Consider the following 14,554-nt stretch of genomic DNA (forward strand, 5'->3'; position numbering starts at 1 on the left):
GGAGGTGTTCCAGGCATGTCCATCTGGGAGACCCCGGGGAAGACCCAGGACTTGGTGGAGAGATTATATCTCCACACTGGCCTGGGAATGCCTCGGGATACCACAGTCAGAGGTGGTCAGTGTGGCCTGGGAAATGGAAGTCTGGGGTCCCCTGCTGGAGCTGTTGCCCCCGCGACCCAAACCCGGAAATGCGGTTGAAGATGAGTGATGAGTTTAATGAAGAGGACATATCTGTGGGAAAATTCCACAGTAAATATTGTTTTTTTCATTCACCACCATCATGCAAACTAACTAGGAGGAAACGCGTGTGTGCATACGTGAGGTTCTGAGATTACCTGTGATTCATCTTACATTAACATCCATAAGATCTCTTGTAAATCACTTCCAATTCTACCAATTGCTGGTCATAGCATCTGATCCCTTGAATTCCTCCCCCTCGGGAGTTGAAATTCTAAATTGTTTCCATACGGTATGAAGTTTGATCATCTTGGCAATATCATATTATGAATCCCTTTTCAAAATGTTAAAGAATAAAATTATAGTGGTGCCAAAGAAAATTCTTTTTATGACTTAAATCTTAAAAATCCCAGTGGCACACTACCTTTATGTTTCTGCCAATACCAGTCCAATACTGTTTTCCCTGTTTTACTAAATGGTAAATGGACTGCATTTATATAGAGTTTTTCCATCTGCATCAGACGCTCAAAGCGCTTTACAATAATGCCTCATATTCACCCCGATGTCAGGCTGCAGCCATACAAGTTGCTCACTACACACCGGGAGCAACTAGGGGATTAAGGACCTTGCCCAAGGGCCCTTAGTGATTTTCCAGTCAGGCTGGGATTTTAACAGGATCCTCTGGTCTCAAGCCCAACGCTTAACCACTAGACCATCACCTCCTCCAAACTACTATTACTAATCTGTTAATAAACACAATTGTCTGAATGTATATTTCTAACTTCACCATCTAACTAAACATCATCTCAAACTGTGGAACAAATCCTCTATTGTGTACATAGGTGGAAACCTTGTCACTGCTTACTAAGAATTGTCTGATGCTGGTTCTCTGTGTGCAGCTTTAGATTTGGGAGGGCCAGACTCACCCATGATTTCACGGTTAATGCAGATGCCTTCAAAACAGTCTGCTGTTGAATTCTAACCTCAGTAAATGACACTGAACAGATTCCAGTTAAATCCTTCAGGAAGTAGTAACAAGTCTAAGATCAGGGTGCATAAACTGGTCACTTTATAGACCCCTCCAGCTTCTTCCTGTAAAAACGCGATTGAGCTCCGTCACCACACAGCCAGTACTTGAATACCGTGTCCAGTGGTGCAGCTCTGGAACCAGCAACAAAGTCAAGGAGCACTGAGCCAGTTTTGCCGCGCTTACTAGGTCTGTGGAGACGGTGGAGGTCCTCTTCAAGAGAAGTACTTGTGGTCAATTTGAAACCACCACCAGCAGAGGCGAGTGGCATCTGGGGCAATCGTAAGCCACGGCGAATCGAACTCATGCTGGGGGCGGGGCATGAGCCAGGACCACCTTGAGGAAATTATTGATGTTATCGGGTGGAATATTTAGGCGTTTGTCAGGATTCAGATGTGAACCCTACAAAACTTTAATAAAGCAAAGTCTGTTTTTTGTTTCCCAGATTTTTATTAATTTCTCATTCAAAAAGTGGAATTTCTGTTTGAGTTCATGATAAATGTTGATGCTGTGATGCAAAGTGATTTAAGAATTGATCACTTTGGCAGAAGTAAGTATACCCCCCCCCCCCCCCCCCCAAACAAACACACACACACACACACACACACACACACACACACACACACACACACACACACACACACACACACACACACACACACACACTTTCACAGTTTTATTGGTCTTTTTTTAATATTGTTCTTCTGGCTTGATGTGTGTTTGTCTCAGTGTTGGCTCCTGAGCTTTGCAGTGGGCTAAATGAACTCTTTTTTTCCAGACAATTCTCGGGGAAATCCATGATGAAGAACATGAGATTCTCCCCAGAAAGGATTATGAGGTGAGAGATTCTCACGCTGTGGGTTGGGCTTCATGTTCTTCCGTCAGATCTAGATTTGAATTCTACAACTTGATGGGGGTCGTCGTGTCTCACCCTCCATCCTCGATCAGGTGGATCCAGATACAGACAAATTCCAACAGTTGATCTTTGTGATGATACACCAGTTTTTACAAAGAAGAAGGTCTGAGCTAAAGTCTGCCAGATCTAGTCCAGGACTTGGAACTTATTATTTAAAAATACGTTTACAGTCTTTTTTCTTTCTCTCTCCTGCAGAGCTTGGATTATGACCGCTGCATCAATGAGCCTTATGCAGAGGTTGTGGATGGGATGGACAACAAGGTAAGACCAGTCAGAGCAGTTGGAGCCGTCGCTGACGTGCAGAGCACAGAACTGGTCCAAAGGTCTGTTCATCAGAAGGACCTGGGATGTGTAGCTGGAAGAATAGAATCCTCCACAAGAAGAATATAAACTTTTGACTGACCTAATGCAGCTTCACTGTTACCGAGCAATGGAGCCAAAGAGCGTTTCTGCGGACACATGGTTTTTTATGGCTGAAATAGTCCCACTGCCTTGTGTTTTTTTTTTTTTTTTGTATAGTCTAATAGCCCAGTCACACTGCACTTAACGAAGGGCAACAAAGCCCAAACGAAACAAGAAATCTGGACTTTCGTTGGCATAGTTTAACCTTCTCTCAGCTTCGTTCCTGCAGCGGTCGCTTTATTAGAAATTTTAAACTGTTGAAAAATTTGAACGAAGGGCAACAAAAACCTCAATTGGTCAGTATTTTGTTTTGCTGTTTTTCTTGACATTTTTTTATAATTGTAGCATTAGCATTTAGTATGACTTTGTTCGACCAGCTGAATGTTTTCACACAGTGCAGAAGCCGTTTCTGAGCGCTTGTGCTGATGCTGCATTCATGTACCATCAGAAATTACAGGGCAAACTCAGCCTGTTTGCTTGGATTTTTTTAATCTGGGGGGGTGGGGGGCGTCGGTTTCACTGGACTCAGGCACCTTATATATGCCAGAATTAATCTTTTGTGTGGATACTATTAATTATTTTGCCACAAGCAACTGCTCAATTTGAAACAACAAAAATGTGTAATTTCCGACGGTACTTGAATGCACTGACAGCAGCAGCTCCTGCGTGCGCTTATTATTTTTTATTAAATATAACAATATGATTGTAGGAATGACAATCCAGCCCTTATGTACATGTGGCAACAGGTACATAATTCAAATGATTATATAAAGAGCTGTTCTGGAAGGCAGAATTCACGTTGTGGATCAGTTGCAGCTCGTGGAAATAACCGCACATGGGGAGTCACATGGACTGATCAATTTACTGCTCTGATATAGTCATCATCTTTACACTTATATTTATTCCCCCTTTTGATAGCTTTCTGTTATAAATCAATATATATGACTTAGTAACGTAATACAGTGATACAGCAGTGACTACAGCACACCAACATTTTTTTAATTGGAGCAACATGTAGCACGCAGTGTGTCGACAGACAGTGAGGATTCAGATGATGGAGATGATCCCTCTTTTGTTCTGGACAAGGAACCAGAGCAGGTGGATCCACCGACGTGCGCACAGATCTCAACAGCTTCTGTTTGCAGTTTCTCTGGGACTCGGCACTGTGACGGAGCTCATAGCACCTGAGTCCTGGAACTCAGAGATGCAGACACACACTGCTCCAGTGGTGGCTCCAGGTGTGTTTCGTTTAAAGCGCAGAGATCAACATTAGCTTCGGTTTCATTTAGTTCCTCTTTCGTTCCTTTTGCGCTCTTGCTTCACAGGCTATTCGGTGATAAAACTCTTTCGTCCACCTTTTCTCAACGAATTGTGACTTTTTTTACTTTTTTCACTTCAATTAGGAATTTTCGTGTTCCGTGACTGGGTCATAAGGCTAAGGGAGTAAACCCAAACAGATATTCAGGAGTCAGAGTCCCGTAAGCAGCCTCGTGGCAAATCCTGTTGCTATCCTGGCAACTCCTACGACACAGCAGAAACCAGTCTGTAATGGCCCCATCATTCCTCCCGGCCTCTTCTGTTGTCTGGAGAGGTGAGTTTGCTGAGTGTGCTACAACTTGTCTTACATTGACCTCAGCTAGCATCCACTTTGCCACCACCCTTCCACCGGAGAGGAAACTCCCGCTTCGCTGTCCCCTTACAGCTTAGACAAAACACGGGAAGCAGCAGTTACCAGTGATATGCCATCACTCCATTGGCATAGAGTGCAGCACCAGGGGCTTTTTCCATTGGTGGGAAAGGTTATTTAACTTCACTGGACAGCTGCCGTCCCCCTCAAGCTGGGCAGCCCCCAGCTATTAAGGTGTTGTCCTGCTGTGGTCTGTTGTCCTCACTCGGTGAGTGGGGATCAGGACTAACCATCCAGATGGCAGAACGATAAACTGTGTACCTCGAAACTCAGAAAACCAGCTCTTAAACTGGGCTGCTGGAATGTCGAGACATTGCTCCCCTGATTCAACATTGACAACACCAGCATCCGGGACTTGAGAAAGACCGCTAAGATCAACAATGAATTGAGGAGGCTCAACAATGACATAACCACTTTACAAGAGGCATGGTTGCCAGATTCAGGCACTGTGAAAGAGAAAGATTATACCTTCTTATGGCAGGGAAAAGCTTCGGCAGTAAAGGTACCACAAAACTCTTTGCCCTCCAGCTAAACACCACCACAGGCCCGTCTCCCATTTTAGCAGGTACGTGCCCACACTGACGGCCACACCTGAAGCTAAAGATTACGTCAGAGGCATCTCAGACAGCCACCAACTGATACTTTTAGGGGACTTCAGTGCTTCTGTTGGAGCCAAGCACAAGCTGTGGCAAATCTGCCTTTGTCACTTCGGCTTTGGTAAAATGAATGAGAATGGCCAACGTGCTCCTACCACCAACTGTGTATTACAAACTCCTTCTTCATGAGCAAATTTCAACACAAGGTTTCTTGGAGACATCCCCATGGTTGCATCAGCTCGATCTTGTACTCGTCAGACACAAAGCCATCAAAAACGTCATCAACACCCATGCTTACCACAGCGCCGATAGCAACACGGATCACACATTGATCTGTTGCAGGCTGAAGCTTCAGCCAAACAAGTTTTATAATACCAAGTCAACATGAAAAGCATGCGTCAATGTCTCTTTGATGTCTCAACCAGGACACCAGCAAAGGTTCTCAGAAACCTTCCAGAACGTGTACAAAGCATCTGCCGCCTCAGCCTCTGCTACAGAAGCATGGAACATCCTGAGCGACAGCATTCACTGTGCTGCTGTGGACACCTTCGGAAAGCAGAAAAGGAGGTCTCCTGACTGGTTTGAGGCAAAGATCGCACAGGTGATTCCCATCATAGAGGGAAAATGATCTATTTTGATTCGGTACAAGCAATTACCCACCAGGAATACCATTCTTGCCATGCACACGGCTAAAATCCTAGGACTGTGGATGGCTAGATGCTGTGCTAATGAGTATTGGGTCGAGCTAAGCAACAGCATCCCGCAAGCTGCGGATACTGGGAATGCTCGTGGCATGTATGAAGATATAAAGAAGGCACTAGGACCTACATCAAGCAAGTCTGCTCCTATCAAAACCAAGTCTGGCACTCTCCATACAGACAAAACTCAGTAAATGGAGAGATGGGTGGAGCACTCTTCTGAGCTTTACTCCGGGCAGTATGTTGTAACACCTTTGACTCTAGATGCCACTGTAAGCCTTCCTCCCCTGGATGATCTTAATGCCGACCCAACCATGGACGAGCTGAGACCTGCTATCAAACAGTTGAAGCCAGGCAAAGGCCCAGGAAATGACGCTTTTCCTCCTGATTTGCTGAAGCACTGTCTTTTGACGCTTGCTGCCCCATTGCACTATATTATCACCAAATGAGGACCGTGTGCTCCAGGATGTGAGAGACACAAACATCATTACAGTGTATAAAAACAAAGGGGACATAAGTGACTGCAATAATTACCAGGGTATATCTCTCCAGAGCATTGTCAGCAGTGGTGGGCACAGTTCCGATAATCCAATAACAGATAATTATCGAAGATAATGTTTTTATTATCAGATTATCTTTTCAGATAACTTTAAAAACCATTATCAGACTAATTATCTTCCGATAAATTTTTGTCCGATAACTTTTAGACCGATAACGTAGTAAACAAAGCTGAACAGTGGCAAACATTTTTGAAATTAACACCTACCAGTTGAACACCTACCTGTTAACAGTTTCATAACAGATGTATAGTTCTACCCTCTGCAAACAGAAGAGAGCTGCTTCTAGGAGAAACTGCTCTATCTGCAGGCAAAAGAGAACTGGTCACAAAAAAAAGAAAAATAATTTCCTTTAACACCATACTGATATGCTGGCAATATCACCCAAGTCATCCAGAGGCAGGCAAAAGAGAACTGGTCACAAAAAAAAGAAAAATCATTTCTTTTAACACCATACTGATATGCTGGCAATATCACCCAAGTCATCCAGAGGCATACATTTTTAACTTATGGTTCAAATTCTAACCAAACTAATTTCGGACAAGTTATTTAAAATTGCTGTCATGTCTGAAGTGAAAATATCAGATATATGTTTTAGTTTAAAAGTAATGTGCTAATTTTTAAGGTTTTAGTGAGCACATGCAGTGCCCAGCAGTGCATTATGGGTAGGATAGGGTAATCTCAGTACGTTCACGACAGGACAAATGCATTTCAGACACTCTGTTCAGGCAACAGCAATAAACGTTAGTGCCTAAGACTCTCGTGAATATATTCTCTGGGTTTATAGACGTTGTTATTGTATTTGCGTTTGTTAAATTCCACGCATCTTAAATGTAGCAGACACGGATTATCTGGAATTTTGTTTTGGCAAGTTTTCAAGGCCTCTGCTGCCATCTACTGGCCAGTAGTGTTCATGGCAGTTCATGGCAGTATTCGTCCTGAAGCTGGGCAGACACTGTATGATATTTTTAATCACTGTACTCGGTTTCAGTTCAAACTGTACCACACAACCACACGGTGTAAAAGTTCAGAGCGCCCGATTAATGTTCTCACATACATTGTACGTTCAAAAACCACACGTCGAACTCGTGTTTCCAGAAGCAAAACATAAGCTTTTTTTCACACTTAATGTTGTGTGTTGGGGGGTTTGGCTGGATGTTTTTGTATTGTTTTCTTTTCTTTGCTCTCCAGGTGGTATGCAAACTGGTTTTTGTCTGTGGAGAAGGTGCTGGCAGAAGAGTCCTTCACCCTCATCAGTATGATTTGCAGCACCTGTGGATGATGCTCACGTGCAAACTTAAAGACTTTCAGCTGAAGCAGATAATGAGATGGCATTCTGCATTTAAGCCATGAGTGATTCAAGCGGAACTCGACCTTGTGACGTTCGTTTGTGAGACGCTGAGGACCGCGCCTGGGTTTGACACATCGTGCCTGTGAAGGAGGACGGGTGAGGGACACATGCTGTCAGCACACATCAGAGGTGATTGATTGTCTGAATAAGTGTTAATAGTAATTTGGTATTTTGTTACGCAGTATATTTGAACATTGATGATTCAATGTTATTAACATTGAATCGGTGTGTAACTTTGCAAAAACAATGTCAGACTCTGTTGTTTTCTCTGGGCCCCTCCCCAATCAGACCGGGAGTGACATGTTTAGCCGCATGTTCTCCTTGAATTGCTGGCTGTCTGAGTGGTGTCCAAAAAATGAGGTGGGCTTCATTGATAATTGGCAAAGCTTCTGGGGAAAACCTGGTCTTGTTAGGAGAGACGGCATCCATCCCACTTTAGAGGGAGCAGCTCTCATTTCTAGAAATCTGGCCAATTTTTTGGGATCCTCCAAACTGTGACTGTCTAGCGTTGGGACCAGGAGGCAGAGCTGTGGTCTTATACACCTCTCTGCAGCTTCTCTCCCCCTGCCATCCCCCTATTACCCCATCCCCGTAGAGACGGTGCCTGCTCCCAGACCACCAATAACTAGCAAAAATCTATTTAAGCATAAAAATTCAAAAAGAAAAAATAATATAGCACCTTCAATTGCACCACAGACTAAAACAGTTAAATGTGGTCTATTAAACATTAGGTCTCTTTCTTCTAAGTCCCTGTTGGTAAATGATATAATAATTGATCAACGTATTGATTTATTCTGCCTAACAGAAACTTGGTTACAGCAGGATGAATATGTTAGTTTAAATGAGTCAACACCCCCGAGTCACACTAACTGTCAGAATGCTCGTAGCACGGGCCGGGGCGGAGGATTAGCAGCAATCTTCCATTCCAGCTTATTAATTAATCAAAAACCTAGACAGAGCTTTAATTCATTTGAAAGCTTGTCTCTTAGTCTTGTCCATCCAAATTGGAAGTCCCAAAAACCAGTTTTATTTGTTATTATCTATCGTCCACCTGGTCGTTACTGTGAGTTTCTCTGTGAATTTTCAGACCTTTTGTCTGACTTAGTGCTTAGCTCAGATAAGATAATTATAGTGGGCGATTTTAACATCCACACAGATGCTGAGAATGACAGCCTCAACACTGCATTTAATCTATTATTAGACTCTATCGGCTTTGCTCAAAAAGTAAATGAGTCCACCCACCACTTTAATCATATTTTAGATCTTGTTCTGACTTATGGTATGGAAATAGAAGACTTAACAGTATTCCCTGAAAACTCCCTTTTGTCTGATCATTTTTAATAACATTTACATTTACCCTGATGGACTACCCTGCAGTGGGGAATAAGTTTCATTACACTAGAAGTCTTTCAGAAAGCGCTGTAACTAGGTTTAAGGATATGATTCCTTCTTTATGTTCTCTAATGTCATATACCAACACAGAGCAGAGTAGCTACCTAAACTCTGTAAGGGAGTTAGAGTATCTTGTCAATAGTTTTACATCCTCATTGAAGACAACTTTGGATGCTGTAGCTCCTCTGAAAAAGAGAGCTTTAAATCAGAAGTGTCTGACTCCGTGGTATAACTCACAAACTCGTAGCTTAAAGCAGATAACCCGTAAGTTGGAGAGGAAATGGCGTCTCACTAATTTAGAAGATCTTCACTTAGCCTGGAAAAAGAGTTTGTTGCTCTATAAGAAAGCCCTTCGTGAAGCTAGGACATCTTTCTACTCATCACTAATTGAAGAAAATAAGAACAACCCCAGGTTTCTTTTCAGCACTGTAGCCAGGCTGACAAAGAGTCAGAGCTCTATTGAGCTGAGTATTCCATTAACTTTAACTAGTAATGACTTCATGACTTTCTTTGCTAACAAAATTTTGACTATTAGAGAAAAAATTACTCATAACCATCCCAAAGATGTATCGTTATCTTTGGCTGCTTTCAGTGATGCCGGTATTTGGTTAGACTCTTTCTCTCCGATTGTTCTGTCTGAGTTATTTTCATTAGTTACTTCATCCAAACCATCAACATGCTTATTAGACCCCATTCCTGCCAGGCTGCTCAAGGAAGTCCTACCATTATTTAATGCTTCAATCTTAAATATGATCAATCTATCTTTGTTAGTTGGTTATGTACCACAGGCCTTTAAGGTGGCAGTAATTAAACCATTACTTAAAAAGCCATCACTTGACCCAGCTATCTTAGCTAATTATAGGCCAATCTCCAACCTTCCTTTTCTCTCAAAGATTCTTGAGAGGGTAGTTGTAAAACAGCTAACTGATCACCTGCAGAGGAATGGTCTATTTGAAGAGTTTCAGTCAGGTTTTAGAATTCATCATAGTACAGAAACAGCATTAGTGAAGGTTACAAATGATCTTCTTATGGCTTCAGACAGTGGACTTATCTCTGTGCTTGTTCTGTTGGACCTCAGTGCTGCTTTTGATACTGTTGACCATAAAATTTTATTACAGAGATTAGAGCATGTCATAGGTATTAAAGGCATTGCGCTGCGGTGGTTTGAATCATATTTGTCTAATAGATTACAGTTTGTTCATGTAAATGGGGAATCTTCTTCACAGACTAAAGTTAATTATGGAGTTCCACAAGGTTCTGTGCTAGGACCAATTTTGTTCACTTTATACATGCTTCCCTTGGGCAGTATTATTAGACGGTATTGCTTAAATTTTCATTGTTACGCAGATGATACCCAGCTTTATCTATCCATGAAGCCAGAGGATACGCACCAATTAGCTAAACTGCAGGATTGTCTTACAGACATAAAGACATGGATGACCTCTAATTTCCTGCTTTTAAACTCAGATAAAACTGAAGTTATTGTACTTGGCCCCACAAATCTTAGAAGCATGGTGTCTAACCAGATCGTTACTCTGGATGGCATTTCCCTGATCTCTAGTAATACTGTGAGAAATCTTGGAGTTATTTTTGATCAGGATATGTCATTCAAAGCGCATATTAAACAAATATGTAGGACTGCCTTTTTGCATTTACGCAATATCTCTAAAATCAGAAAGGTCTTGTCTCAGAGTGATGCTGAAAAACTAATTCATGCATTTGTTTCCTCTAGGCTGGACTATTGTAATTCATTATTATCAGGTTGTCCTAAAAGTTCCCTAAAAAGCCTTCAGTTGGTTCAGAATGCTGCAGCTAGAGTACTGACGGGGACTAGCAGGAGAGAGCATATCTCACCCGTGTTGGCCTCCATTCATTGGCTTCCTGTTAATGCTAGAATAGAATTTAAAATTCTTCTTCTTACTTATAAGGTTTTGAATAATCAGGTCCCATCTTATCTTAGGGACCTCGTAGTACCATATTACCCCATTAGAGCGCTTCGCTCTCAGACTGCGGGCTTACTTGTAGTTCCTAGGGTTTGTAAGAGTAGAATGGGAGGCAGAGCCTTCAGCTTTCAGGCTCCTCTCCTGTGGAACCAGCTCCCAATTCAGATCAGGGAGACAGATACCCTCTCTACTTTTAAGATTAGGCTTAAAACTTTCCTTTTCGCTAAGGCTTATAGTTAGGGCTGGATCGGGTGACCCTGGACCATCCCTTGGTTATGTTGCTTTAGACGTACACTGTGTTTCATAATTATTGTATGGCCTTGCCTTGCAATGTGGAGCGCCTTGGGGCAACTGTTTGTTGTGATTTGGCGCTATACAAGAAAAAAGTTGATTGATTGATTGATTGAATTGTGCAGCTTGCTTCTCACTGCCGTGGCGTGCGGACTGATGATCCTCCACCTGTTGTGAGAAGCTGCTCATTTACATAAAGCTTAAATTCAGACCTGAATGTGTTGCTGATAGTGTGTTCCTTTGAAGGATATTAGTTGTAGCTGCTGACTTACCTCACCTTTTCTATCCTTCACAGAGTCGGTTTGTCGTGTCCACCTGGGGGGTGTTTGGCGGTGAACGTGAGTCCAGATGCGCCGGGCTTCGATCCCTTTGGGCGCTGGAGAGCGCGCCGTCCTTCACTCCGCCAGACAAACGCGCTTTTATGTTTGTACACTGAGTATTGCACAAAAGGGGGAAAATAAACTTGTTTTGTTTTTTGGAACCGCTTTCTGGTTATTTAGCGCTGGGTTCAGTCAGACGCAGGTCCGCTCCTCAACCCGCGTCGGCACATAACACTTAATTTACAAAAACTCTCAATGGGAGACATCAAAGTTTAAAAACAAAACAACAACAACAAAATTACAAGACAGCTCTGCGGTGTTTGCACATGCACAGTGCAAGCGGTTGGATGCTTGCAGCAGCAGGATACCCTCACGACGGCCAACCAGAATAATATCAAACAGGTTTGATTTTCATTCCACCATACGATCGACGATCAGGAGGTGGTCGTAAGATGTTAAACGCAGCTTGTTACTCCATGTAGACGACGCGATGCAGGACGCGTGATTAATCTGAAACTCGGTTCAAAAAATTCTCTCACGAATGAAAAATCATCTGAAAAAGGGCCAAAACTCGTACAGTGTAAAGCCAACATTTGTGTCAAGACAATATTGAGTGCACGTTTTACAATGTAATAAAACGTGCGCACATCATAAAACGTGCGCACATTCTCTCCACATGCAAAACATTTTGCGATGACACTTCCAGGGCTCCGTAAAAATGCCAGTTTTTACAAATAAAAAAATGGAATATTGTACAAAAGCACATTTATCTGTAAACACTAACACACGTCACATTAACATGTTGGTTTACATAATGAATGACTGAACCAATCAGTGTTTAGCAGAGGCACTTTTACCCAGAATCCTTTGCGATCTGTCTGTGTTTGTTACAAAACCTCACAATTAGTGCATTATTCAACATTAAAAGATATATGTTATATTTTAACTTTGTACAAATGACAGAATTGACATTAATGGAGTTACAGTGAGGAAAATAAGTATTTGAACACCCCGCGGTTTTGCAAGTTCTCCCACTTAGAAATCATGGAGGGGTCTTTAATTTTCATCTTTGGTGCATGTCCACTGTGAGAGGCATAACCTAAAAAAAATTCCGGAGATCACAATGTATGATTTTTTAATAATTTATTTGTATGTTACTGCTGCAAATAAGTATTTGAACACCTACCAAGAATTCTGGCTCACACAGACCTGTTAAATTTTCTTTAAGAAGCCCTCTTATTCTGCACTCTTTACCTGTATTAACTGCACCTGTTTGAACTTGTTGCCTGTATAAAAGACACCTGTTCACACACTCAATCAATCACATTCCAACCTGTCCACCATAGCCAAGACCAAAGAGTTGTCTAAGGACACCAGGGACAAAACTGTAGACCTGCACAAGGCTGGGATGGACTACAGGACAACAGGCAAGCAGCTTGGTAGAAGACAACTGTTATGATTATTTATTAGAAAGTGGAAGAAACACAAGATGACTGTCAATCTCCCTCGGTCTGGGATTCCATGCAAGATCTCTCTTTGTGGGGTAAGAATGATTCTGAGAAAGCTCAAAACTACACAGTAGGACCTGGTCAATGACCTGAAGAGAGCTGGGACCACAGTCACAAAGATTACATTAGTAACACATGATGCTGTCAGGGTTTAAAATCCTGCAGGGCACCAAGGTCCCCCTGCTCAAGCCAGCACATGTCCAGGCCCGTTTGAAGTTCACCAGTGACCATCTGGATGATCCAGAGGAGGCATGGGAGAAGGTCATGTGGTCAGATGAGACCAGAATAGAGCTTTTTGGAATCAACTCCACTTACCATGTTTAGAGGATGAGAACAACCCCAAGAAAACCATCCCAACCGTGAAGCATGGGGGTGGAAACATCATACTCTGGGGGTGCTCTTCTGCAAAGGGGACAGGAATACTGCACCGTATTGAAGGGAGGATGGATGGGGTCATGTATTGCAAGATTTTGGCAATCTCCTTCCCTCAGTAAGAGCATTGAAGATGGGTCATGGCTGGGTCTTCCAGCATGACAATGACCCCAAACACACAGCCAGGGCAACTAAGGAGTAGCTCCGTAAGAAGCATTTTAACATTCTGGATTGGCCTGGCCAGTCTCCAGACCTGAACTGAATAGAAAATCTTTGAAGGGAGCTGAAACTCCAAACCTGAAAGATTTGGAGAAGATCTGTATGGATGAATGGACCAAAATCCCTGCTGCAGTGTGTGCAAACCTGGTGAAAAACTACAGGAAACATTTGAGCTCTGTAATTGCAAACAAAGGCTACTGTACCAAATATTAACATTGATTTTCACAGGTGTTCAAATACTTATTTGCAGCAGTAACATACAAATAAATTATAAAAAAAATCATACATTGTGATTTCCGGATTTTTTTTTTTTTTTTAGATTATGTCTCTCACAGTGGATGTGCATTTAAGATGAAAATTTCAGACTCGTCCATGATTTCTAAGTGGGAGGACTTGCAAAGTCGCAGGGTTTTCAAATACTTATTTTCCGCACTATATTCTGTCAGTATTCACACCAAACCATAAGTCAGCATGACTTTATTTTCTAAGACCTCCGCCTGACCTGAGCGTTGTGATTGGTAGAGAGTTGGGCTTCATGGCTGCTCTCAGCTTGCTTCTGTGCTGGAAGCCGTGTAATAAACAAGAGCTTCCAGGAGGGGGCAAGATGTTCAAAGACAGAAGTGTGGGCTCATTGTTTGGGTCTGTTGTTGTTTTTGATGCTACTAGAAGCGATCATGGTGTTGAAACTCAAATTCAATTTATTAGTAGTTGCAAATGTACCAGAGACGATACTGGACTTTATCAGTTATCTGTAACTTCCAATACGTTTTTGGGTGATTTATTGTTTTATCTTTATCAACGATAACTTTTCAGTTATCTGATTATCTGTTATTGAAGTTAATTTTTTCGCTATCTGTGCCCACCACTGATTGTCATAGACGTCATCGGCTAGAGTCCTCCTTGCCAGGCTGCAGAAGTTGGCGGAGCGTGTGTATCCTGAATCACAATGCGGCTTCCGTGTCGAACGCTGCACCTTTGACATGGTGTTCTCCGTGCGTCACATCCAGGAGAAATGCAGAGAGCAGCAAATACCTCTGTTCATCCCTTTCATAGACCTAAGTAAGGCCTTACACCTGGTCAGCAGTTCGACGGCTCTAC

The 14,554-nt window shown here is 42.5% G+C and overlaps 1 protein-coding gene across 1 annotated transcript in view; it reads left to right on the forward strand.

Moving 5' to 3' along the window:
• Positions 1 to 14,554, forward strand: part of clcn6 (chloride channel 6) — a 192,142-nt gene that overhangs the window by 32,806 nt on the left and 144,782 nt on the right. Inside the window, exons 2-3 of the mRNA XM_034173132.1 lie at positions 1,983 to 2,042; positions 2,316 to 2,381. Coding sequence (XP_034029023.1) covers positions 1,983 to 2,042; positions 2,316 to 2,381 — 126 coding nt within the window. The remainder of the gene's footprint in view (positions 1 to 1,982; positions 2,043 to 2,315; positions 2,382 to 14,554) is intronic.

Source organism: Thalassophryne amazonica, chromosome 6, assembly GCF_902500255.1.
Source record: "Thalassophryne amazonica chromosome 6, fThaAma1.1, whole genome shotgun sequence".
In the NCBI taxonomy this organism is placed as follows: domain Eukaryota; kingdom Metazoa; phylum Chordata; class Actinopteri; order Batrachoidiformes; family Batrachoididae; genus Thalassophryne; species Thalassophryne amazonica.